This window comes from Poecile atricapillus, chromosome 10 (assembly GCF_030490865.1).
Source record: "Poecile atricapillus isolate bPoeAtr1 chromosome 10, bPoeAtr1.hap1, whole genome shotgun sequence".
Lineage (NCBI taxonomy): Eukaryota > Metazoa > Chordata > Aves > Passeriformes > Paridae > Poecile > Poecile atricapillus.
In genome coordinates, this window is record NC_081258.1 from 14167792 (window position 1) to 14195100 (window position 27309).

Below are 27309 nucleotides of genomic sequence, written 5' to 3' on the forward strand. Positions count from 1 at the left end.
CGGTGACGCACGCTCAGGGGCGGCTGTCGCGCGGCGGCCGCGGCCGTAAAGCGCGGAAGGTCAGCCCGGCCTCCCCCTGCCCCAGGTGAGCCGGCGCGGCCCCGCCGACCCCGGCCTCGCTCCGCGACCCCGCTGTGCCCGCCGCCGGCACCGCTCCGGGCCCTCATTCCCCTCCCGGCCGCCCCGCAGCGCGGGGTCGGGGGCGCCGGCGGGGGCGAGCAGGCCAAGGCGGAGGCCCCTCGCACCGGGGCTCCCTGACACCCCGCGCCCTGACACCCCCGTCCCTCAGGCTCCCGCCACGGACCGGAGGCTGCGGGTGAGGGAACCTCCGGTGCTGCTGCTGGTGGAGCTGCCGCAGCCAGGCCCTGGGCTAAAGCTTATGGTAAAGCTGTTCCCGGAGGGACCTCTCCAGAGCCCTGTGCCAGTTACTCTGACCACAGACTTCGTTTCCTTCTTCAGGTAAAGGCCTGACAGCGTTAATAATCAAGCTTATTTGTGCCCTATTAACTTCTGGCTTTAGAAAACATTCCAGAGCATGATCCTTGCCTGATGGCTGCTTCAGCTCTCCTTGTCACTGGCGTGAGAGCTTTTCCACATCTCTCTGGTTCTTTGCTCATTGTCAAGTTGCACTGTGTCACCAAATGTATAATGCTCTGTTCCTATTTCATGATCTGAATTTAAATCTTAACGGCAAGGTTGTTGTTTCAGGAGTAACTGCCCTCCTGTTTGTTTGCTCATGCGCTTTCTCCTGTCCACTTAGACCGGACACACCACGTGATGTTTCTTGCTGCCAGCCTTATGTGTAATAAGATAAGTGGTAATGTGAGTCTCATCTTTTCCTTCCTAGAAGGAGTGGTACTGAGGTAACGCCTGAACACATCTAGGTGGTGCTTTAGGAAAAGTGACAAAAAGCTGCCAGAATGTTTCTCCGATTGCTGTCTGATATCCAGTGGCGGGCAGCTCACCCGAAGTGGAGGAGAATGACCAGCTCCCAGCGAAGTACCTCAACTACAGCAGAACCTCATCCCCTTTCCCTGCCAGCACAGGCACAGGTTGTCATCTGTGGTGGTGGAATCGTGGGCACCTCTGTGGCCTATCACCTTTCCAAGATGGGTTGGAAGGATATAGTCTTACTTGAGCAAGGCAGGTAAGGATCTCTGGATAAAAACCCAACAAAACAAGACTTCTGTGCAGAACAATATCTGCGGTAATGTGTTGTTTCTGTCTCTTTACCTGAACTAAAGTGAAAACCTGGAAATAATCTTTTCCCTGAGGGAAATAAGGTTATACTGAACATTAATAACACTTAGCCCCTTCCCAAGCACAGGGCTTCTCTGCAAGGTGAAGAGTATCCCTTGTGTGATTGTGGTGGGGTAGCCATGGCTCAGGGTCAGACTCCCACACAGATGTGCCATTTCCCTCTGCAAGACAGAGAGAAGGTAAGCTGAAGAAACTTGTGGATCAGGATAAAGATTTGGAGATTGTACTGCCATGGGCAAAACTGACTTATCCTAAGGACAATTAATTTAAAATAATGACTTTATTCCATGACAGTTGAAATAGATTCAGGTAGTGAGAAACAAAAAACAAACATTAAAATAACGTGGTTTTTCCCCTCAACTTCACTTCTGCACTCCAGGGTTTTCTACCTCCCCACAGTGCCCTGAGAAACATGGGGGTGACACAGTGGGGTGTGTTTAGTACTGGGCTCCAGTGTGTGTCCTGCATGTGCTGCAGTTCCCATCAGGAGAACTCTACTTTGGTGTGGGTTTTCCATGCACCACAAAGTTCCTCTGGGAGATACCTAGCTGCTCTGCTGTAATCACAGGTGATCATGTAAAACAATGCAGCTAGCAAAGATGATGGACCATTTTAAGAGTACTAAAAATCCATATTACTCCTACAGCCCCTGTTGACCTGTCAGAGCAGGATGCCGTGTGAGTCTAAAGCATTACACAGCCAGCAAAGCTTCAGAGATTGCAAGAGGTTATAAGCAGGCATCACTAAAACATCACCCTGTAAGCTGGTTAAATGCTCAGATTATCCAGTTTGTCGGAGGATTTAGTGCGTTTCTGTGGAATAGCCAAGGCTGTTACAGTTTTGCTGAGCAGAAGTGCCCTCAGTGAGTTGGGTCAGCTCTCTTGAACAGAGCACACAGTTCCTGTTGAAAGCTGTGCATCCCAGCACTTCCCCTGTTCTTTTAGACATCCATTTCTGAGGGGCATTTGTGATGCTTTTGTTAAGCAGTTTGGGGATCCTGGGCATAAGACCACTGAGACTTTAGGGTTTGAAAACGTATTTATTGTAGCAGCTTCTAATGCCCTAAATAAGTGCTGGACTGTATATTTATAATCTACTTTAGAGCTTCCCACCTGATACTGCCTTCAGGAGTAATAAGCTGTGGTTCCTGGAGTTTGTGTGGCTGGGAAGCAGCAGGTTCTTTCTAGCTGCAAAGAAAATAAATTGGGTATTTTCATCTGAGACCTTGCAAGTGGGGTCCTTCTGAGCAAAGTGGGGTGCTGGGCTGTGTTTGCAAGGGAATGTCAATTTTGCTAGCTTGCAGTAGGGTACAAACAGCCCATTAAGGATCTGCAGTGAATTAAGATACTGTGCAGTCTGTGCATGCTCAAGCATGAATGGCTGAATCATGCATGCAATAGCAGAAATGTCTAATGAGGAGCACAGCATGGCAAGACTGCTTTGGCTCTTTTGGTTGTCATTGAGTAGGGGTGTAGGAATAGTAAATATTCCTTACCCAACTGAATCTTATGTTGAATTACTGAGAGAATAAAGACATGCTAGGCTGAAAGCAGTTGTGTCAAATGGAAAAATGCAGGATGGCTTTAGCAGCAGCGAAGGGAATTATTGTGGAAGCAGGCTGCAAGGGAGATGCTTACATCTAATTGCCTTGTCTTCCCCTGTCCATGCTGCATGGAATTGTGTAGGTTTCTGTCTCTAGAGCAACCCTTCACCAAATAGCTCAGTGGTAGAAGGGACAAGAAACATGTGCCTATCTATGGCAAGTGAGAGGGACTTGCTCATACTGTAATCATCCAAGATGCAAGACTCAAAACCAGGATAATTTTGATTTGAGGGGAAATCTGCTTCGGAGAAGGAAAGAATCAGACAGCTCAACTTAAGTGTAAGATTTTTATTTTTTTTTACAAAAAATGTTTTATTTGAAAAATGTCAGTGTTTAGGACTTGTTGAAGAGAAATTGTCTTGGAATGCAATGTTTTTTGAAAGTGAGCAAAAGGAAAATTATTCTAGAGGTTGTGTCATCCCTGCATTGTCCAACTTCAAGTGTTGCTCTGATGTGTTTGGGGAGAAGTTGCTGTGTGGTTTGTGCTGACAGTGGAGCTGCTGGAGCAGCCTGGTGTGGAGTGTGTACCTGGCAGCTGTATGAGGCCGTTCACTGTACCTTCTCCTGCAGGTTGGCTGCTGGCACCACTCGCTTCTGTGCTGGCATTGTGAGCACAGCCAGGCCCGTGTCCATAGAGCTGAAGATGGCACACTATTCAAACAAGCTCTATGAGCAGCTGGAACAGGAGACAGGAGTGCAAACAGGTACTGAAAGTGTCATCATGGAGTCATCTTTGGGAAACTGAAGTACTGACACTGAAATGTGACTATGGTTTAACAGTGTCTTAAGGCTTGAAAGTCCTGTTCAAAAACAATACATATGGACGTAGTCAGATGCAAAGGGATGTGACTAGTGTAATCAGAGGGGGGAGAAGAATATTGGATGGGCAAACTGAAGGCAGACTACCTGCAAATTGTGACAGTTTGCATGTTGTCTGTAACTTGGGCAGACACAGGAATTGTCACAAGAACATGGAAAATACGTTGCAGTGACTGGAGCAAGTTTGCCTGTTCTGTGCACTGAATCACATCTCAAAAAGAGTAGGTGGTTAACAGAAGCATTGAAGCATAGACAAAGCTGTGTCAGACTGTGTCTTACTGCAGTCTAGCCCTGGAAATAACAAAAAAAGTTTATGTTGAAGTTCTCCCTCTCCTTCCAAAATGTTTGGGCATGTACCTGGTAGGAAGAACTTGGTCACTGAAAGTTTTCTTCTGACAAGAGCTTGTGATGTATGTCAGACTCAGTAGAGGTTAATAACTATGCCTGCAATTAAGATGAATACTAATTTAATGCAAGTGTTGGAGTGGCATAATATATGCTTTTAGTTGTTGGAGTGACATAATATATGCTTTTAGTTGTTGAAGTTTTATTCTTCTGAGTAGTCATTAGATCACTTTTTTGGCCAGTAACTTCCTTCTCTTTTGATAGCTACCCTGTATGAAATTCAGGGGTTTCTTTTTTATAAACAGGAGCATATGAATTAGAAAGAGAACACAATTAAAAATTAAATTGCTTTTTTGAGAAGTTCTCTCATGCGCATTTTAGTTACTAGCTCAAAAGTGTTTAAAGTTGTTTGAGGATGTGGGATTTACAGGCTCCTGAGTAGTGGAAACAACAAGTCTGCAATTATATTAAAGCAGTGAGTCTGAGATGGAAAGGAATTCAAGATCCTGTCCAAATCTGACTTGACTTTGGTCATTGTCATAGGGTACATGAAGACAGGCTCTATTTCACTGGCTCAGACTCAGGACCGACTGATCTCTCTGAAGCGCATTGCTTCATCGCTGAAGTACGTATGAGCAGGAAATACAACTGGGCTTCAGTGTGCACCAGCTCTCCTGCAAGACAAATGACATGGTGTTTCTTTGTTCTGTGGCAGTGTAATGGGAATACCATGTGAAATTATCAGTCCAAAGAAAGTCTTACAGCTCCACCCACTGATCAACATCCATGACCTTGTGGGAGCCATGTATGTGCCAGAAGATGCACTTGTGTCATCTGCCAATGTGAGTCTGGCTCTGGCAACCGCTGCCTCACGGAATGGTAGGAGCTTTTTTTATCTATAGAGTGCTCTCCTGCATGATAGCTATGTTCTGCATCTCTTTTGATATTCTAACTGAGCACTGAAGACCGAAATTCTGTTATTTCTGTGAAGTTTAGATTCTTTAAACCTGTTTATTTCTGAAAAAAACAGGCTGAATTTTTTACATGCTGAATCTTTACAGGTTTCCTGGGATAGTTCAAGAACCTGTTTGTTCTCCTTAGTGGTTACTTATTTCTCTGAAAAAGCATACACTCCTTCCTTCCTAGAATTGACTCATAATTACACATCAAAATAGTTAATTACCTACAAATGAAAAGGAATGTCTGAATCTTGTGGAATATTTAATTGAGCGTATATGCTTTGGAAATGGGTTTGGAAGTGTACTAATAAATGCTGTTTGCCCAGCACTTTGGCAAATTTGGAGTGGTTTAAAAGCAGGGGGAAAGGTTAAATATGATAAGAGAAAATAAAGGTCATTAAAGATGAAAGTCCATCAGATTGAAAGAAGCTGCTTAGGAAGATACCTCTCCTAGTTTATTTCAGCCCAGCTTGGTTTTGCGTACTGCTTACTGATTTTTTTTCTACAAAATTACTTATTTCCCATAAGAGAACCAGTTATGCCATCTGAAACTACAGATTTGTTGCATAAAGAAATGGTAATGGGAAGAAGTCCATAGCTGAGATTCTTTTTTTTCATGTTGTTGATACTGGGGGTCTGTTTATCACCCAGATTGTCACATAGGAAAAAAACCTGTATCTCTTCACAGTCTCAGCCTGTACAAATTGCACATGTGATGTTTTACAAATAATAGGGTTTTGCTTAAGAATTCCTGGGTCAAGTATAGAAATTTTGTCTCCAAGAGAAAATAAGCATTTTGGCTGAGTATAAGGGTTTAAAGCTAACAGTCTGACACATTAGAAAGAAGGCTCATGGCATATTGAATTTCTGATGTCCTCTCCAGGTGTCCAGATCCACGAGCGGACATGTGTCAGTCATATCACAATCCAGAAGGGTCAAGTGACTGGGGTCGAGACTGACAGAGGGAGGATTCAATGCGAGTACTTTGTCAACTGTGCTGGCCAGGTTGAATTATTTGAATTTTTTCTTTCTTGTTGGTTGCTTAAGAATATGTACACTTCCCTCTGGTTCATTTTTTGTTTTCCTTTTGGGTTTTTTAATGGTTTGTGCTTTGGCTTGCTTACTGCAGTAGATCAAGTCATGTTGTTCGTCAGCTTATCACAGTGGGAGTGTGAAGGAGGAAAAGCAGTGCTTGCCATTTGCTGTGCACCAAAGGCTGGCTGTTCACCTGCTGAGCAGTACCTGCAGCTTGTTGGTACAGCTCTGTCCATGGTGTCTCTGTTGGGAGGCTCACCCTTCTGACAGGAAGAACTTTGCGCTGGCTGTTAGGGAGACAGCCCCTTCTCTCTCACTTCCCTCCCCAGAAATTTGTTTGCTTTTACTCCTTAGTGCCATGTCTTCTCTGCTAGAAAATACACCTGACAATTGCAGTTTCTCAGCTAGCAGCTGTCCTCCTTGTTAGTAAAGGGTCTTAGTACAGGCACCTAAATGCTGACTATTCTGCTTCTAGATGCTGAACCTAGTACTGATTTTGGTCTACAGATCTTATTTTGCTTTTGTTTTGTAAACTGGTACTTCTTAGTTTTGAATTGGTGCCCCACTTTCCTAGTTCTTGTATTAGGGAACAGAAAAACAGTCATTATCCAAAACAATTCAAATTCTAAGAAAAGAGAAAAAAATCACGTCTATTTAATGTCCAGGGGTCTGAACCAAATCTTGGTGTTTTATGAAAGCAGAATCAGAGAGGTGATCTGTGCTTATGTTCTGCTCTTTTCCTGGAGCTGTTTTTTTTCTTTTCCATTCTGACCTGCACTTTTTTTGATTTCAGTGGGCCTATGAGTTGGGCCACTCTGGGGAGGAACCAGTCCATATCCCACTCCATGCCTGTGAACACTTCTACCTCCTGACACATCCTTTTAAGGAGCCTCTGTCAAGCAGCTTACCAAGTAAGGATTCTTCAGCTCTTCTCACTTTTCTTGGTGAATTATACCTGCCTTTCCAAGGTGACCTGTATTTTGTGACAAAAAGGCCAACCTCAGGTTATCGGTTCTCAGCTCATTTGGGATTGTGAAGTCCTTCTCTCTGATTTGCTTTGAATATCCTTTTTCAGTGGTAGAAAGAATATCTTTCTTTACTCTTGGGAAAGCCTTTTATGCAGAAAATTATTTTGAGGGTTCATCAGCTTAGCAGGAGACTGACCTTGACTCTAGCTTGAGTAGTAGTTGTGTCTGAGTCTTGGATTGTTGCATTTCTGGGCTGGAGTGTGCTAGCCTTGGCACTATGTTTTCCTTGCAGGCTGCTGGCCCCAAATGGCCCATCTATTCCTTTCTTCCAACTGAAGCTAAGGCTTTACAATGGCATTTACATGTCTATGAGCTGTAGGGGCAACCAAACACTTGAGGTAATTGCTCCTCCCCCATATTCTGGCTTCTGGATCTCTGTAAAAAAAAAAGCCTTTGAGTTTGAAAACCGTGGTTGAGAAGTAGAAAGCTTTACTTAATTACTCTCAGTTGTTAGCAAGATTTTCTGTTTCTAGTAAGTAATGTATACACTGTCCAGGGAATTGAGATCTCCGGACGGAGTCCAAGTGCTGAACTTTCAGTTGACTAATTAGAACCCCTGTGTGTGTGTATATATATATTTATATATTCACATATATGTATTCTCAGCTTTTCTGTACATGGCAAAAATTGCTATGGAACATGTCAGGTGGAGTAACATAAATACTTCAAGTTGACGCACTACCAGTGGAAGGAGCAATCCAGTCCTGACTGCTTGTCCTCACCCCAGTGTTGTCCACCTTCCTTGTGCTGGTGGCCTGCAGTAAGCTGGATCTGTTACAAATTAACTGTTCTTAGAATAGGAAGAGAAAGAGGGGCAGGGTAGGACCTGTCTTGGTGGAAGGTCTGGTCTTGGGTGCAGTTTCAGTGGAACTAAGCCAGCATAAGAGCTTATAAGTGCCACAAGGATTCTGAATCCCTCTTGTGTCCTCTTGCTCCTGGGAACGCTGTCCTGCTGGCTTGGGGCTCTTCAGGTTTAGTTCAGTTTACTGGACTGTCTAAAAGTTAACAAGTGTGGCTGTGGTGGGAGGTAATGGTTTAATCTAAACTGGCTCACCAGGGTGTCACATGAGAACCAGAATGGGGTGGGGGACCTGAGACTGTCCCTTCTCATGTTGGGAGACTGCTGGCTTGGGCTGGCATGTCACTAGCCCCACATCGTTAGTGTTTGTGGGACAACAGCCTGAGACAGATATCCCTTCTCTCAATTCCCTTCCTACCTCTTTTCTTCTCTCTGCAGCTGTTGTTGACCCCGATGGCAGGATCTACATACGCAACTGGCAGGGTGGCATCCTCTCAGGAGGCTTTGAGAAAAACCCCAAACCACTCTTCACAGAGGGACGGAACCAGCTGGAGATCCAGAACCTTCAAGAAGATTGGGATCATTTTGGTATGTTGGGGAAGAAGGTTCCCACAGTGAAACACGTGGCTTCAGCAGAAGGTAGAGTTCGCAGCAGAGACAGCTGTCATTGGTCTATGGAAAAGAAGAACATTCTCTCAAATTCACTGATCTCTTAATTTGTCAGTAATTTGCTGAAAAACCCTTTATCAAGGCTGCAGCACTTGAAGGGAGCCTATAGGAGAGCTCGTGAGGGACTTTTGACAAGGAGTGCCAGAACAAGGGAGAATGGCTTCAAATGACAGAGGACAGAATTAGATAAGATATTGGGAAGGAGTTCTTTCCTGTGAAAGTGATGAGGCACTGGTACAAGTTGCTCAGTGTTCAAGGTCAGGTTGGATGGGACTTGGAGCAACCTGGTCTAGTGGAAGATGTCCCTGCCCATGGCAGGGGGGGTTTGGAATGAAATGAGCTTTAAAGTCCCTTCCAACCTAAACCATTCCAGAATTCTGTGATGCCCATGTAATGTTTAAAAACACCCACTAAGCTTCAGCATGTATTAACTTCCTCTAGAGCAGTAAGGTGCTACATGAGCTTCCCAGCACTGCTCTTCCATTTTAGTTGGTTTTTGACTGTCAGTGCCACATGCTGCTCCTCTTGTGATGCTGTAGATCAACACTGTTGACCTGCCACATAGCTGTGGTATTTTGTTTCTGCAGCTCTCTTCAGCAGGGACTGACAAGTGCATTTCTCTCAGTGACAGTTGCTTTGTGGACAGAAATTGATATTGTGGCTTCCCAGACTTTGTCCCACCATTGGCCGTGGTGGTTCATTATATTCCAACTGTTCTATCTTTCTCTTCCCATTTTATTTGATTCTGTTTTTATATTCCACTTGTGTTTTTTACATGGAGGCTCTGTAGAAAAGAGCATAGCATGGTCTGTGAAATACCTTTCTTCCCCAACCACTCCTGCCTCTTTGATACCTGGTGATTTGGTGTGTGCCCTCTTATCTTCCAATTTGCCATGTATTCAGGAATCCAGCTTTTCCTTGTGTCAGAGCTCTCTGCATCCCTTGTAAATGCACGTGCCTCTGTGACTCTAGGCAAGTATGGAATTTCACTGATTTCTTTCTGCAGTCATAGTATGTTTTTCCAGCTGTGCTTCAGGTTAAATTGAATAATTTTACTTTGATTTCTGAGAGACACCATACTGATACTGTAAAAGTTTAAACTCCAGGGAATGGAGCCAGGATGGGGTACTGTTTTGTGCTGGCATATCCTAAAGGTTTTTAGATCCCTATATGCCTACAGACTTGCTTTAAGATAGTGGCTTCAGTAATGAGTTGCTCAAGCTCTGCACCCACTTCATTTTTGGTTTTCATTTGGATAAAATGAAAAGGCACTGCTTGCTGGCACCCCCAAATTGCTTAAGCTTCTGAAGCAGCTGCATGCTATGTTCCAGCATTGCCCTTTTATCCGTTCAAATGCGCTGAACAGTTGAGCAGAGTCAGAGCTTACTCAGGCAGTATTTGATCCTTTTCTAGGACTACAGTTCCTGGGGTTTGAGCTCTTGTATTACTGCTTTGATCTTTGTCGTTGGAACACCTTTTGATTTTAAAATAGTCTGTGGAGTTGCTTAAATTGGTCTGGGTATGAGAACAAATCTAGCACTGATCTCTTTTTATCAATAAAAAAATAGCCTATAACACCAGGCTCTCACTCTGGAATTCTAGTGCTTGAGAGAGGGAAGAGAAAGAACAGGTCAGAAAGACTCTTTCTGTTTGTAACTTCTTAGGTAATGTGAAATCTGATTATTTTACTTCTTGTGCATAAAGCTCAGGAGTGTTCTTAGGGCTGAATCTTGAGGGCTTTTATCTGGAGTACTAAGCAGAGGTGGCTTGGGCAAGAAAAGCCAAGTAGATATCTTACCCATTTATTAATGCTCTCAAATGTCAAACTGTGAAGAGTTGCTGAAGGACTTTTCCAGCATGACTGGGTAATGAAGCAGTGAGAAAATTCAGTGAGGATGAATGTGAAGTGACACAAATGCATGGGGGTGTGTGGGGATGGGCTTGTTTTCACGATGTGACGTGATGGGCTTTGAGCAGACCTTGGGGTTGAATTAGTTCTGTTAGTTCTGTGAAGACATCAGCACAGCAGCAGTCAAAGCAAAAGACAAGTTAGCAATTACTGGGAAAGGAGCAGAAAACACAGTTCATGATGCAACACTAAATCCTTGGTTTGCCAGATGCTAGTTCTTGTTCTAGGCTCCATGTTTCCAGAAGGTATCATAAGACTGGAGAAGGCCTGGTGGAAGAGCAGCAAGAGACTGATCAAAGCTTGGAATAGTTTCTAAGAATGGAGTGACTCAGTAGGCTTGGGGAAAGGAGATGACAGAAGGGACATAGAGGTCTATAGAATCTGGAATGAGATAGGCTAGAAGGGGGAACTCCTGACCACTTTCTCTTCTAATGCTGGGAGACATAAAAAGAAATTGAGTGTGAGCTTTAAAACAGAAGGCAGTGATTCCTCATACAACAAATTTTAACATATGGGACTCTTTGTCTGTGTCTATTGGATATTTTCATGAGACTGGGAAAGACTGGTCTAGTACTTAAAAGAGAGACCAATTTAGGGGTTTCTAAATAGAGAAAAATATACCAAATTTTTATGAAATCCTCTGACCTGGTAGTAGGTGGAGGCTTGCAGAGTGCATGGGACAAGAGTCATATACATTTGCCTGTTTGTATTTCTCAGTGTGTATCTATTTGATGTCTGTTCCTGTTGTTTTCCCTAACAAAACTGAACAGTGCTCTTGCACTGTTGAAAGCAATACTGGGCTCTTGGTCTGGATCAATATGGGTGTTTTTATGCTGTGTGATCCATTTTGAGTAGTGTGATTCCAGCAAGTAAACCATTTCTGCTGTGACTGTATCAAAACATGGAAGCAGTTTCCACCTGAGGCAGCTGAAATGTGTTGAGGCTGAAGGCTATAACTTTTTGTCTCTTTATTGTCTTGGGTCCTAGGGCCACTTCTGAGTGCCCTCCTGCGCAGGATGCCAGGTTTGGAGGCTCTGCAGATCATGCAGTTGGTGAATTGCCCAGAGTCCTTCACCCCAGACATGCGATGCATCATGGGAGAGTCGCCCACCGCGCGGGGCTACTTCGTTCTGGCTGGCATGAACTCAGCTGGTGTCTCGTATGGTGGGGGAGCAGGCAAGTAAGTGGTCTATCACTGTTGTGTGTAAGTAAGGCTTTAGCCAAGAGATCGCTCAGATGTTCCTTCTGTGTAGAATGTTCTGGTTGGTATTTGTCACCTCCTCTTGTCACCTCCTCTGACAACTCCTGAAGTCCTCTTTCATTTCTGACTTGAGGAAGGAGAGGACCAGTTGCTGTTTTCTGATTATGTTCTTCAGTGTGTGTTTCAAAACTATGTTGGATTCTCCTCCTGTACTGCACACCTCTCCTCTGGCATCACATCTCAGTGAGCAGCTGGAGACCAAGTAAGCTTTGTTAAAGCTATGTCAGAGGAGGTTTAGGTGGGGCGTTAGGAAAGGGTTCTTCACCCAGAGAGTGGTTGGATACTGGAACAGGCTCCCCAGGAAAGTGATCACAGCATCAAGCCAGCCAGAGTTAAAGAAGCGTTTGGACAGTGCTCTCAGGCACCTGGTGTGATTCTTGGGGTTGTCCTGTCCAGGGCCTGGACTCAGTGATCCTTTTACGTCCATTCCAATTCAGGATATTTTGTGATTCTATGTTTCTATAACTGATACGTGTTTTTTTAAACTACCATGAAGAGATAAAAGCTTAGCAAAGCGTATATTCCCTTATCTCCTGTGCTTCATGATCCCCTTTAATTTATCATTTGATTGAAGTCTTTAGATCATTCAGGTTGACACAGCAGTTAATTCCTCTGAAAGTAGCGTGAATCTGTTGCTGATGAAACACCATGTATGTAGTGCCACTGCTGACAGTAGTTTAAGACTGTCCCCTACAGTAAGATAGGGGTGTAATAATTTAAGGCATTTAAGTGTGATCTCAGCAGCACAGTTGCTGAATGATCATTTTTCCCTCCTATTGCCATTTAGTTTCAGTGACTGAGCGTTCCTTCTGCCGCACAGCCTTCTTAAACTGCTCATTTTCATGCTGGTGTTAGTATCTGCATTTGTCTTCACTAGCTTATGTCCATTGTCTAATAATTTAACTCACAAGAGAAACAACTCATGATTATTTTTTTGTTGTCACATGAAATACAGAGAATCTTTGCAGTGAGGTTCTCTTAAGAATCAAAATAATTTCTGAAGGTAAAAGCACTATTTGTCCATTTGTTGCTACAGCCCCAAAATAAACAGCTTTGCTTGCTAATGTAAGTTTTCATTATCAGTTCCAACCCCCTTTGTTTTGTTGTCTACTGGCTGTGAACAGAACCTTCTGCTGTGCTAAATTCTGAGTTGCCTGTGTCCATTAGCTCTGGAGAATGCCTTCCTCCTTCACTGCTGGAAGCGTAGCTAAACATAGCTTGGCTGGCACCTTGTGCTAAATGAATGCTGTCACTGGTGATTTGTGACAGAGCCTACACCAGGCAATGAGAAATGAGAAAGCAGAAGCATCAAACTCCAACTGAAATCTATTTACACCTCCTTTTGTATCGCAACCCAAGGATTTGACACAGTGTCAACCAGGTTACCTGTCCAGGCTCTGGCTTCATTTAGCACATGTCCTGAACTTCCTGCTGCCCTGTATGCTTCATCCTAATGGGCAGTTAGTAATCTGGAAATCTGGTGGATGCATTTTATAAAGGGAGACTTTTACAGATTCTGCTAGTGTTTAGAATACCATGTTACATGTCTTCTCTCTCCCTGTTGTAAGAAACTCTCATGTCCAAACTGCTTTCCTTCTGACTTCAAAGCTACACTCTATCCCTTAAGATGTTGGCCGATATCTCAGTCTGTCTTTATTTCTTCCATCAGGTACCTGGCAGAGTGGATAGTAAATGGGTATCCATCGGAAAATGTCTGGCCCTTGGATCTGAAACGTTTTGGAACCCTTCAGAGCAGCCGCACTTTCCTCCGTCACCGTGTGATGGAAGTCATGCGTAAGTGAGGTCTCTGCGTTCAGCTCTGGTCAGGCTGTTGAAGATTTTCCCCTTTGCTACACTGTCTCTCCTCTGCCATCTCTCTGAGAAACATTTCCTTCTTCCTGACCTCCTTCATGGCAATACAGCCCCTTCCCAGGAGAATGGAGAGGATGAGGGTTTTTTTGTATGCCAGCATTCTTCTTAACTTTTCTTAAAAAATGCTGTTGGTACCTTGCTCTCTGCTATTTCTGTGCTTTGCCTGTTAATAGGGGAATTTGTATGTATCTCTGTAGGACTCCAGCCTGAAAACGCAATGCCGAGGTCTTAACTGGGAATGCTACACTGTCTCAAAGATTGTTATTCTTTGCACATCATTACAGTGTGGAAATACCTTCACTTCCAACTTACAGCTGGATGACCCAGTTATCTTGCATAATTCGGGAAGTCTTTGTAGACATACTGCTTTCTCCTGTCAGAGTTTGCGATAAATACCTTGCAGAATAGATTAGAGGTGCCATTTTTCTTGTCTAAAGCCATGCTTTGTTTCCTCCTGTTGTTTGAATATCTGTCACATTGTCTGAATATTGTGGATGACTTCTTTTCAGGTTTGAAATAGAAGTAGGAAGTGCTCCACAAGTTGCATAACAGGAACAATTACTTGAATACCAAGTCTAAACTAAAAACATATGTTTGGGTGAAAGCAGAGGAGCTGGGTAAACCTCTTAGCCCTGCTGTATCTGGGGAATAAAAACCTTATGCTGCTCTGACCTTCTTCCCAGAAAAAATCACTTTATACTCTGGGCATTATTCTGCAGTTGCTTTCCAATACAAAACTCAGTTCTGATAGCTACAGAGTCCCTCTAGATTTTACAGAGTGAACAATGTATCCCATTTTTGAAGTTATGTTCCCATTCTAATCTAGTCTTCCCTATACCCTCTCTTTCAGGAGTACCAATTTGAGATATTGCTAATAAATTCATTAAATTATTATCTATGAGGCAGAAATGATGAAAGGGTTCAATAAGAAATATTTGGCTTATCTTCAATTTTAAGCAGTTTCTGACCTAGGTATAATCTTAACATTTATATAGTACTCAAGCTTCCTTAAGTTATTACTCTCCACTGACAACTAAGGAAGATGCTCAATGTTTATTAGGGTAACTTGTTTTCTAAATAAAAATATTCTATACTAGCTGAACAGATACAGAAGCCATTTGGAAAAGCTTCAATGATTACAAAAGGCTGAATTGCCAGTATTTAAGAAGGCAAATTAGATGGTCCCTGTAGCTATGGGCTGACTACCCCAGCATTAGTGTTGTCAAAATATCTGATATAGTGCACTGCTAGGGAAGAATCCTGCATAATTAATGCTAGCCAGCATGACATCATGAAAAATAGAGGTTTTGTTATCTTGCAGAATTGTCATGAGACCATAAATATCTATAAATATAAGTGTTCTGTGCAAATATTGTTACTCTGATTTGAAGAGCTATAAATGGCTCAAAGCAGATTTGTGGATTTTCAAAAACAGGAAAAGGAAGGTTGAAGCTGTTTCGAGGGAGTTTTATTAATGGTTCAGATATTAGTTAGTATTGATAAGCTGGAAGAAAAGTTTAGATAAAGATAATCACTTTGCCTAATAAAGGATGTTTATGACTGTTGCAGCCCTCATGTGTGATCTGAAAGTTCCCCGCTGGGACTTCCAGACTGGCAGGCAGCTGCGCACTTCACCACTGTACGACCGCCTGGATGCACAGGGAGCCAGGTGGATGGAGAAGCATGGATTTGAGAGAGTCAAGTATTTTGTCCCACCTGGGAATGGTATGATCATATTTTCCTCTGCCTAGTGCTTCCCCATTGGTCTATGTAAGGTCTTAACTCATCCAGTTTATGAATTTTTCCTTCAATTTTTCTTTGTATTAGATCTGCTGGATTTGGACCACAGCAAAACCTTTTACAAACCAGACTGGTTTGACATTGTGGGTTCCGAAGTCAAGTGCTGTAAGGAAGCAGTTTGTGTTATTGACATGTCATCTTTTACCAAGTTTGAAATAAGTGTAAGTACCTAGGAAGGGACCACCTGGTAAAGGTGACCTTTAGTTTATTATTGCCTGCCTTTGCAAAAAGATGTGTCCTGTTGAGGATAGATAGAGGAAGTCACACTGTATGGCTAAATTCAGGTTGTACGACAGTATTTAGCACAGATTGGGTTTTGTCTGGCAAGGGCCCAGTTTATAGAAATATCAGCTTAGTCTATACATAGAATTTGACCTCCAGCACTGTGCCACTGTTGTACCCTGTTATGCTCGAGACGTCAGTGTCACAATTGTCACAAATTGAAATAATTTAGGCCAGGATGTTGATGCGATCTTAAGCTGTCCCAGTGGATTTGTTTTGCTCAGGCAGCTTGTCTGACTTTCTCTTCCTTTTGATTCATGTAGTCCACCGGAGACCAGGCCCTGGAGAGTCTGCAGTATCTCTTCTCAAATGACCTGGATGTGCCAGTTGGGCATGTCGTGCATACAGGAATGCTTAATGAGAAAGGAGGGTATGAGAACGACTGCAGCATAGCCCGGCTCAGCAAGCGCAGGTGGGTGTGCACACAGCATCTTTAGCCATCACCCTTTGGGTGTTTGAGCCTTTAAGGACTTCTTCATGAAGATCATAAACTTTCATCACCACCCTGAACTAAAAAGTCTCAGTTCTCCACTAGTATTCCAAATTCAGTAACTCAGGTGAAAGGGAGCTTCTGAACTTACAAACATTGGGGAAAATAAGCCTTTTTCTGGGATTACAGATGAACATAGATTTCCTCAGAATGCTAGACCTTCAGATGTTTAATTTCTTAATTGAGATACAAACTGGTTTTAGCGGTCACTGGATTTGTTAATTTAGGTAACCATTTAAAGTGCAAACTAACTCCTGACCAATGTCCTTACTGGAATTCCACATTGAAAATACTTTCTGATTATTTCAATTTTCATTGCAGTACAATTCTCTAATTCTCTATTCTGCAGTCTTTTATCATTCTCTTTGTACTCCTCATGCAAACGGACACAATCACAGGATTTTTCCCTTAGACTCACCAGTTTGGGCTCTCTTTGGCATCTGATAAAAAACTTTCTCGTTTTTAAGAACTTCATGGCCATGTCCCAGCTGCACGTTGGATTTATTTTTCTGGATGGTTTTCTATGTGTGTTTTCATTGTATTGGTGTGAAAGCATTTTGTTGCTTCTCTTTCAATTAGAAACAGCTTTTCTTTCTCTTCCACTTCCATCTGCATTCATGTGTTGCTTGAAAGTATTGTTCTTCTCTGTGTGAAACCAGTAGCTTCCCTCCTTGCCTAGTGATTTCTACAGATGTTTATGTACTTTAACTCACAGTTTGTATCAGACACACACACAAGCAGCTCATTTTCCCATATGAAGTGGTTTCTGTTTTTGGAAACTGTTGATAATAACCACCATTGTGTGTGAAAAGACTTCTGTTAAAACAAGAAATTGCTGTGTGAACCATCTCTACTCTGACTGTCAGAGTAGAGAGAATCACTGATGGTGAAGAGCTGCAAGTCCCTTCTGCAGACTGGTTGTGACCTTTGAGATATTCTGTCAAGTTTCTGCAGAACTGCCTGTGTTCCACATCTAGTCACTTCTTGTTGCCAGACCACTGATAGTGCTTGAAGTGAGGGATTTATCTTCATGACAGATGTGATGGCATTGATCCAAAGACTTTAGCTGTGGTTTTCACAAACCAGATTGTTTTGGTCTCCTGTTAGCTTGGAAACTGCTGAATGACTCAAGTAGTTGATGAATGAAGAATGAACTGATTCACTTTGTGGTTGTTCTTTCATTGTTTCTTTGGTTTGATTTGTCTGCTCCAGCTTCTTCATGATTTCCCCCACTGACCAGCAAGTTCATTGCTGGGCCTGGCTGAAGAACCACCTGCCCGATGACAGCAACCTGACGATGGAGGATGTGACCTGGAAGTACACAGGTAAGAAATCACTGAAAGCAAACCTTCTCAGATAGCTCAAAATCACAAATGATGTCTCGTGCTGCGTGCCAGTTAATTGTTTAAAGTGCCTGGAGTTATGATTTAGTCTCCTTTCCAAACATTTGGATGAAAACAGCAGTTCAGAGACTTTTTTTTTCTGTCAAGCCATGAGCTAGAAGATACCATTCTTTTACTGTGGATGGCCAGGAGAGTTTAATGACTTGTCTCCCCTGTCCTTAAATGTAAACACAGCTATTAGTTCAATAAGATTTCAGAAATTGGAGCAGCACATTAGACTCCAGGCAAGACTTCTACAGTCTCATCCTAATGCTGTTTTGTTCCCCTCTTTAGCTCTTAATCTGATTGGCCCCCGTGCTGTGGATGTCTTGTCAGAGTTGTCCTATGCCCCAATGACTGCAGAACACTTCCCCTCTCTCTTTTGCAAGGTGAGTGACTTCTGTCCTCACTCTGCTAGGTTTTTCAAAGCATGTATGAAAGGAGAAGAAAAATGTTTTGCATAACTGAGAGAAGAATTAAGATTTACAGGAAGGTTTGCTGCAGTTACTGAGCTAGGCTGGTAAAGAACTCACTCGGCTCACTTGTCTTTGGGTTGTGTTTGCTAAATATATAGGTGAACATGCATTTGTTTTCAGTATTCCTCTCACTTGTAGACTTGTCAGCATTTGTTATCTTGACATGTTTCATATAATCAATTATGAAGCTGTCAGAAGGGCAGCTGGGATCGGGGACTCTGACATCATTGTCTCCTGTCAGCCTGTTGAAAGGCTGAGCAGATAGTTGCTATTCAACTTCTGTCTTGTATCTAGAATACAACCTGTGTCCTGACCTAGTTCCAGGGCTTACTGCCAAGTGTCAAGAAATGATTAACAAGTTTGGATAACGTGACATCACTATTTGAATTTGGAAATTTAAATTGGTTGCAAGTATGTGCAGGTGGCAAAGGGGAGAGGGCTGGGCAGTGCGGATGTGTTGTGCTTCTTCTGGATCTCTGTGCTGTGTTCCATTTGGGATGATTTCACCCCCTCTGATTCTGCAGGAGATGAGCGTGGGCTATGCTAATGGCATCCGTGTGATGAGTATCACTCACACAGGAGAACCTGGCTTCGTGCTTTATATCCCCATAGAGGTAAGAATGCACTGTAGCCTGAGCTAATTAAAGCAGTTGCTTGCATGCATAAATCGGAAACATTTTCCAAGTTGACTCCAGGTGATGAGATGTCTGATTTGCACCACGGGAAAGCTTCCTACAGGCACCGGGGGAGTTTTCCTGCTTAATATTGCATTCCAGTGGGGCAGAACTCTTCTGCTTCAGTGGCAGGGGACAGTGACATTCCTGGTGGTGTCAGATGCTGCTGCACTCTCCTGGTACCATTTTGTGTTTCGCCCTTCCACTGCAGTATGCCCTTCACGTGTACAACGAGGTGATGAACATGGGACAGAAGTATGGAATTCGGAATGCCGGTTATTACGCGCTCCGCAGCCTGCGCATTGAGAAGTTCTTTGCATTCTGGGGCCAGGATCTGGATGCTTTTACTACTCCTATGGAGTGTGGACGCGAGTTCCAGGTCAAGCTGGATAAGGTACACCACCTTCTGCACTGGGGTTGGTGGGAGAGCAAAACCAGACTGAAAGGCTGCCAGCCAAGCAGATGCATGTGTATTTTTGGAGCTGTGAGCAGTAGCTGTAACATACGTTCTTGTACTTCAGAAGGCTGCTAGAAATACAAAAATGCTCTGTCTTCCTCCTTCCTGGGCAGCATTCCCAGTGACCTGTGCCTGATGCTGCTTATGTGTGCAGTGCCCAATGTGGCAGACGTGCTCTGTACCTTACAGATGATCAGAATTCTTGCTTCTCCAAGCAGTTTTCCCAGTCTGATGAACAAAAGTCGTCCTGTGAAACAAGTGATGTTTTAATGATGTTAAATGTGAGGCTAGGTACCAATAACAGGTGTTCTCTATTTTTAATAAAACAGAAGAGTTTGTAGAACAGTGTAGAGTTATAGCATGGTTTTTTGGTAGCAGGTGCTGTTGCTATTGCTGTCATGTTTTCTTTCTTCCATCTTTGTGTGAGCCAAAACAAATGTTTGTATCAATTCAAGAAAATAATGTAGTGGCTAAGGATACAAATTTCATATTAGTTTCAGTTTCCCTCTGGTTTGTAAAGAAGGGTAGACTTCTGGAACAAGAAAAATGGAAAGAACTGGAATTGAGACGTGATATTTTTAAAGACCAGCTTCACAAACATTTCTGTGTCTTTTAACATCTGGAGCAGCAAACATGACAGAAAAGCTGTCTGAGCTGGGTTTCTTATGTATGGAGGCAGCCCATTTTGATAGGGCACAAGTTCCAAGTGTAAAGTGCCCTTGTTGGCAACCTGGTCTGCTGCAGCTCAGCAGCTGCCACAGTTCATGTCCCTCACATCAGCTGATGCTCCCTTTTCCCCACAGGGAATACAGTTTCTTGGCCAGGAAGCGCTGTGGGAACAGAAGCAGAACGGGGTGTACAAGCGCTTTACCATGTTCATTCTTGAGGACCATGACACAGATATGGACCTCTGGCCCTGGTGGGGGGAGCCCATTTTCCGCAACGGTCGCTACGTGGGCAAGACCACCAGCAGTGCCTACAGCTACACCCTGGAGCGCCACGTCTGCCTCGGCTTCGTGCACCACTTTGATGAGAAGACAGGAGAAGAGCTGGTGGTGACAACTGACTTCATCAACCAGGGAGAGTATGAGATCGACATTGCCGGGCAGCGCTTCCAGGCCAAAGCCAAGCTCTATCCCTTCAGCTCCCTCTTCACACAACGGCGCCGCAAGGATGAGGTGGAACTGAGTGGCTACCAGAGGGAGTAGTGGCTGAGTAGACTAGACCCGCCCCTTGTCCCAAGCTGGAGTCTTCTCCCACCATCTTCCAGCCCTTTCTCCTCACCTCATATATTTTTTCTTTTCCTTTCTTGTCTTGCAACTTTTAAACTTTTTCCAGTGTGTTACATTTTGTATATTTTAAAACTTTAATTTTCAAGCCTTCCCAACCCTGTCTGTCTCCCTCCTTCAACCTTTGCCAGGCTTCCCTGTGCCCCAGTGGATGAAGCACAGTGCTGAACATGCAGGGATGCCTGTGTAGGAGTGAACCCCACCAAAGGCCTTGGCCTTCTAGCGATGGGAAGGGTCGGGGTGAACCCCTGAAAACGGCACCCTTCCTCTCTTCTCTCCAGCACCAGGCATGGGACAGCAGGTCTTTGCGGCCTGTGGTTCAGATGATGGCTGTCCTCACCCTGCTCTCCACATACCATGTTGTAGAGGGGTTGGTGTGTTGATGCACACAGCAATAGAATGATCAGCTACCTCACTGGCATGAGACAAAGCATTGTGTGAGCACAGCCTAGAGACAGGTTTTGGTGTTGTCCAGCCTGTCACTGCCCTCCTTTGTCCACCATTTTGGTTTTTTCCCTAGCAGGGAGTAGATTTAACATCAGAGTACTGAGATGAAAGTAGCATTGCTATGTGCGTTGTTGGTGGGATTGGATTTTTTGTGTGGGTCACTGAAACTAAATGGCCTTCTATAAATATAGTCAAAGATCAACATACGCATTTCACTTCTGTAAAGGAATGTTGTTTTTTCTCTTTTATTAGCAAGAGTACTGATTTCTAACAAGGATAGTTGTTAGTGTTTAATGTTAAATAGCAGTGTTGACATGCTGCTTCTGTTTAAGCTGCACAATATACAGTCTCTTTGGGGATTGTCTTTCACTTTGTTTATGTTACTTGGTCAAACTCATCTGGCAAGGTTCATAGAGAACTTGTGTTGGTTTGGGGAACTTGAGCAGCAGGAAGGGATATTATCTTAGCTGGTTCTTTTGAAATTATAGGAAAAGACAGAGCATTTACCTCACCCGTAGTGCAAGAAAACACTGGGTTTTCTACTGGTGGTGAGAAGATGTCTCAGCAGCTCCTGCTGGACTCGGAAGAATTTGTCTTCTGTTTTCTTCCTCAAATCTGTTGCACTTCTTTGACTGTCATTAATACCTCAGCTGAAGGGGTTGAATAAGGGAGTGAAGGGAGCATGGTAGTGGGATTATAAATTGCTTTTCTTCAGCACTGCTCTTTGCATCTGGCTTCTCATACAGATGCTCCAGATGGTGCAGCTGGAAATTTGCCCCTTCTTCAGGTGTCAAAATGTGCCAGTTCAATCAGTGATGGTAAATGGTAAAGAAATGGGGAATGCTGAATTGCCTTGTACACATTTGCATCATCTTTTTCTTCATGTTTTGAGCACAATCAAAAATCAAGACTCTTTTAATTTACTTGAAAAAGATCAGTTAAATGTTTTCCCTGCCTCTGATACCACGTATTTCTCATGGTCTTTCTGCTTCAGCATCTGTTTTGGACTTCAAACACAACCTTGCACTGATGTCTGCCCCGTTAGCTGTGGTGAACACTTTCTCTATGGTCTAGAACTAATTTTAGGCACTTTATTTTCCAGTTAAATGGTGAGCATCAGTAACGTAAATATGAGCTCAAAACCTTCCCTGGTTCTTGTTTTAAGTTTGCTTCTGCTGCTTGTTTTAAGTTGTTTTAAGCTGTGCCTTCAGTTGGGTCTGTGTCTGCCAGTTCAGGAAACTGTAAGGGAATTAAGGATTTGAGCATATGGTATAGTAGGTTGAATGTAGATGTCACTTCTCTGAGCATGCGTTCCTTTGTCTGTGGCAAGTTCCACTGAAGTGTGTGGCTTCTTCCAGGATTTCAAACCTAGTTCTAAATTGACATGCAAAATTTTCCAGTTTCTCAGAAGGAGTGACCACACTGGGGCAGCTTTTTGAGATCTCACAGCCCAGAGTACTCTCTGCAGCTGCTGTAGGCGAGATTCCGCCTGCTTGTCATTTCTTCCAAATTTCCCTATTATTGCTCTCTGGACTGAAATTTTGCCTGGTGTGTTAGAATTAATTGCTTAAATGAAAGGTTCATAAAGCATCTAATAGCAGTTTAAACTCTATAATTACTTCTTGCATATCTTTTCTGCTTAGAGAGCTACCACGATCCCATTGTTCCCATGCTGAATGTGTGTACCAGGGAGGACCTTGGTCCTTCTCCGTTGGTTTTATGGGACACTGCTTTGCCTTCCTTACCCATGGAAACAGGCATTCAACCAAAGAACGAGTGTTGTATGTGATATTTAGGATGTGGAGTAGCCCTTCTGCTTAGGGTTTATTGATCATTTGTTGTGGCTGAGTACAACATGATACTCCTTCAGGAGAAGGCAAACTATAGGGCCAAGGTGTGCTGAAGTTTGTATTGAAACTGCTGAAGAGAGATTTTAGCTCAAGCTGTTCAGTTCTCTGTGGAGTTAGAACTAATTAAGACCAAACTGGAAAGCTAGCAGCATGCTGTCCTTTACCAACCACTTGTTCCCACTGCATTATGTTCCTCCATGTGATTATTTTTCCTTTTGCCTAATTTATAGGTGCCTGCTAGTTCCTCAGGCAACTTTTCATACACGGGTGTCTCTTGCCCAACAGTTCTGACAGTAAATTGTGTTTTATGAGCTACTTTTGTCATTATGTCTGCTAAGGTTTATTTTATGTCTGAAAGGTTTATTTTATGTCTAGATCTATTGACTTTTCCATACCAAAAATAGAGAGTGGAAATAGTTTTCCACCATGATGGTAGATATAGCAACACTTCTGTAATGCTGTGTTTGCTGTTTGAGACTTGGGTGGTTTGGTAATTGTCAGTCTTGCAGCTCATTAACGCCTACTCCAACCTTCCCTGCTATGAATTCTGTTCTTGTTTTATATCAGAACCTGAGAGGTCTTTAACTGCAGTTCAGGCTTAGTCAATATAATTTCTGGTGTAGCTATTTTGAAACTTACAATGTAAAGAGTAGTTTGCCTTTACCGACTTGAACACCCATCAAGAAGACAATTGGATCACATTTTAAAATAGTGATACTGAGTTGGAGGAAGATCCTTCTAGCGTAGTGTTCTCATCTCAAGGTATTAAAGAGTGATGTAAGACTCTAATCCCTTTATCTGATGATTAAAGTAGAGTGCCTAAAACAGAACAACTAAATCTGTTGAAGAGTTACTACCTTTAGTACACCTTCAAATTAGAAAATTAAAAATCAGATCTCAGAAGCTGCTGTAGCATAGTCTTAACATCTAAGATGGTAAATAACAGGGGCTGTAGAATTCTACATCCTGATTATCATCATTAAAACTGCCTTAAAATGCTTTTTGCTAAAAAAGGTGGTTTGTTCTCATTCTGCACAGTAAGGCTATGAACCTTGGATTGGGCAACACAAAAATAGCATCCCTCTCTGTGGCAGTAGAAGGGGAGATGGCCTCATTCTGTGCTGAAGCAGCAGCTGCAGGTCTGCTCTTTGCACCTTGTGTGTATCAGTCACAGGGTTGCTACCAGTTCTGTGAGTCTTGCTATCCAGAATGGGAACAGCACTGTAGATTCTGTTCATACAGGCATCTTTGGAGGGAAGGTAGCAAATGAATCCATCTAAATGTGCATCCATGGGAAGGGCTGGCTTGCCCAAGTGTCATCTGGAGTCAGGGGAACTTATGGAAGACATAGCACTTCCTTCCATTAAATTATTTTTACAGAGATATTATGTTGTCTTAAACCTTGCTGTGTCCTTTCCTAAGTTCTCGTGTTAGTCCTTGAGTGAGTACTGCAAGGCTTGAGTAAAACTGGTGCTAGAAAAGCAGGAGTATATTGTTCATATTTAGTGATATAAGGATAAAATTAACAGTCTATTTCTAGAATTATGTTTTCTGTTTCAGGAGGATGTGTTACAGTCATTTTCACATCCATTTTTGCCAGACTTAAGTTTCTGTTTGTATTTTCCAGTATCTAGATTTGACAGGCCTTGTTGGACAGTTTCTTATTTTGTGGCAAGGAAGGGAGGTTGTGTGACACTTCTGCTGCATCTCCACATCTTGATGTAAGCTTGGATTCCTCTTTTCTGCTGTTGTATTTGAGTTGCCATTGATCATGTTGCTCTTATTGTAACACCTCCAAATTCTGCTGCTGTAGAATTTCTCATGCACAAGGTTCTTCTCTTCCTTCTACCTGATGCTTTGTCATCAGAGCCAGGTTTGCTCTAGATCTCTGTTGTCTCTGCATCAACTTAAGTTATTCATCTTTTAGATGGTGCTGATACCAACATCAGAACTCCAGGCAGGTTTGTGGCTGCTGTAAGTCCCATCATTTAATCCTCCCTTTCCTTGCGCCAGGATTTTCCCATTGTCCTTAACACTTTCTTAGTCTCCTTCCTCAGATGTCTGAGTGCATTAGCTCCTTTTGCCATCAGAGAGTGAGGCATGGCAAAATAAAAACTGGTGAAGGGATGTGAGTGGCTGAGCTTAGGTGGAAGGAGAGGTGCAGTGAAGGTTTGATCCTTTGCTCATTACTCAACTCTTTAAGCCCAGCCTTTTGGAAAAATGATCAACTTCTATTCCCAGCTCAGGGAGCATCTTCCTCTGAAGCCTTGATGTTGGATAGGTGAGAGCCATGGCTCTAGGCAGAGTTGGGACAGCATTAGCACTTCTTTTCCAGCACACATTTGCTCTTCTCATTGGGATGAAGGAAATGGTTCCACACGGAGGAAGTGGGGACTGTGTGCACTTGATTGCCTGGAACACTTTTGTCTCCCTGGCACTGTCTTGTAGCTGTAAAGGTACAGCACTGACATCACCACCCTCATCCTTCCAGCACATTTGAACCAGAATGGTGACATTTTGGGAAGAGATCTGTAAAAATGAGGTAGTTCCCATGTCAGGGGAGTGAGGGAGTTGCTTGCAAGGGCAGAAGTAATTTTTATTTGAAACATAACTCTTGGCTGCTGATAATGGTGAGCAAAATGTTCACAATCTTCATATTTGTCTTCCCAAATGAGTTTATTATAATACTGTGTCAAAATAATTTCTGCCTATTTTAGGATGTTTTCCTGTTTTAAACTAACTCTTCCTTAATTGATTGTTTGGATTAATATTAAAAAAAAAAAAAGGCATTCAGTCATGGAACAAAACTTGGGAAAGGCAGAGGTTGATGTCAGTTTGTGACTTCAAGCTGTCACTAAAAAGCATTTGAAAATTTTCTTTGCACTTTAAACTTTCCTTAAGTATTATGGTTGTAGCAGTGTGCTTATAGCCCTTGGCATGAGTAGTCCTTGCATTTGAGAGAGGAAAAAAAGACTGAGTATTTATAAATGCCTTAAAGCTTTAGGTGAGGTGTTTGGGCACTGGCTGTGCCTGCCATTTGATTTCCTTCCTGGAAAGCTCAGTGCTGTGCACCCAGAGATGGTAATTTTGAGCAAGCACTGGGGGATGGTGGAAGCTGCTGTTGCAGTATGAGCCTGGAATTTGTATGGAGCTGGGAGCCCTTGTGCCTGTCCAGCTGCTGGGCTGACACTTTCCTGTTTGTTTCCCCCTCCCAAAATGGATTTGTTCACTTCCTCCTTGTGGTGTAGTGGTTTTCTTCTTTCTCTAAAGAAGCCTGGGCTGGTGTAGGTTACTCTGTGGGTGTCCCATTGCATTAAAGGAAACAGAATTCTCAGCACTTCCCTGCTGTACCAGCTGACATTTGCAGGCAGGAGTCATGAGAAGCGGGAGGGGAGGGGATCTGCTACTGCCTGGCATGTTTGCTGCGATGGCTCTGAGATTTCTCATCTCCCATTTGTCTCAAAGCTGGACTGGGTTACTGATGTCAAGCTGGCTTCTGGATTACAGCACAAACCAGAGCTGCTTTGCAAGTGTGGCATGCTGGGCTGATGTTCTGTTAGAGATTTTACCTGCTTGGAATAAGGAATCCCAACAGAGAGTATTACGTTATAAAAGAAGAAGTTATAATGAGTACGTTATAATGAGGAAAGTGTTCACATTAATATTTACTGATTTAATACTGGTAACAGTTGATCTTCCCACACAGATCCTTGACACCTGCTACAAGCAGAGCACGTACTTGGGAGTTGTTAGCTATCCTAGGTAGGACCTGATCCATTTTGTGTGCACGAAGAATCTGTGCTGTTGCCTTTCACCATGGCACTGCTGAGATTTTTTGCATGCTAAAATTCCCTCCTTTTCCCGTAGTGGGACAGTATAACCACAGGCAGATTAATATCTCTGAAGTCCTTGACAGGTTCTCCTGCATCTCCTGGTCAGGCTTGCAGCAGGACACTCATCCAAACCTCCCTTCATGCTTTTGTCTCCTGAGACCAGATTTTAAAAGGGCTGGGAAGATTTCTGATGCGTGCTGCTGCCGGAATTTTAAGAACAACAGAAGTTTGAACCTGTGAAAACACTTTTCTAGTGCCTTATGCTTGTGAATGTTGTACAGTGGATGTAGCTGAGGTGGGACAGAACAAGGAGCAATGTCAGCAACATGGCTCCCCATCCACTATGGCCATTTCCCTCTGCCCTTGCAGGGCCCTGGCAAGCAGGTGCCAGCAGGCTGTCTCCAGCAGCACAGCTTCTTCAATCCCTTTGCCATGTGGGGTCAGAGAAAGCCTGTGCCAGGTACTCTTCCATTGAGGGGAACAGTGGTCTCACCTCTGCTGAGTTTGGATTTGGAGCAGTTTACAAGAGACAAAGCTGCTCTGATAGCCAGACCCCATGGCAGAGGATGGTGGTTCCCAAGCGCACAAGTCAGGGTGAGTTTGCTGCTCTCCGCTGAGGCCATGTTGTCATGGATGCTGTATTTATATCATGCTTGATTTCATTTCATATTTTGGTTGGCTTAAATGTTGCTAGGTTTGTATATTAATAAAGAGGCATTTTAACTACTTCTGAATTCTGCCATTAGTTATGCAGGACCCTTGTGTGTCAG

The 27309-nt window shown here is 43.3% G+C and overlaps 1 protein-coding gene across 3 annotated transcripts; it reads left to right on the forward strand.

Moving 5' to 3' along the window:
• PDPR (pyruvate dehydrogenase phosphatase regulatory subunit) lies at positions 1-27266 on the forward strand. 3 transcript variants are annotated; one of them, XM_058845581.1, is made up of 19 exons: positions 4-85; positions 290-459; positions 848-1147; positions 3434-3567; positions 4571-4652; positions 4743-4906; positions 5870-5991; positions 6815-6932; positions 8287-8436; positions 11414-11606; positions 13357-13481; positions 15129-15284; positions 15387-15520; positions 15905-16053; positions 17344-17456; positions 17808-17902; positions 18514-18603; positions 18875-19057; positions 19924-27266. In XM_058845581.1, the coding sequence occupies exons 3-19, from the start codon at positions 921-923 to the stop codon at positions 20326-20328; spliced, it is 2640 nt and encodes an 879-aa protein (XP_058701564.1). In that variant the 5' UTR covers positions 4-85; positions 290-459; positions 848-920; the 3' UTR covers positions 20329-27266. The 3 variants fall into 3 exon arrangements, with proteins under 3 accessions (XP_058701562.1, XP_058701563.1, XP_058701564.1); XM_058845579.1 differs by having other exon boundaries at positions 1-459; XM_058845580.1 differs by having other exon boundaries at positions 1-459; positions 851-1147.
• The last annotated feature ends 43 nt before the right edge of the window (positions 27267-27309 follow it).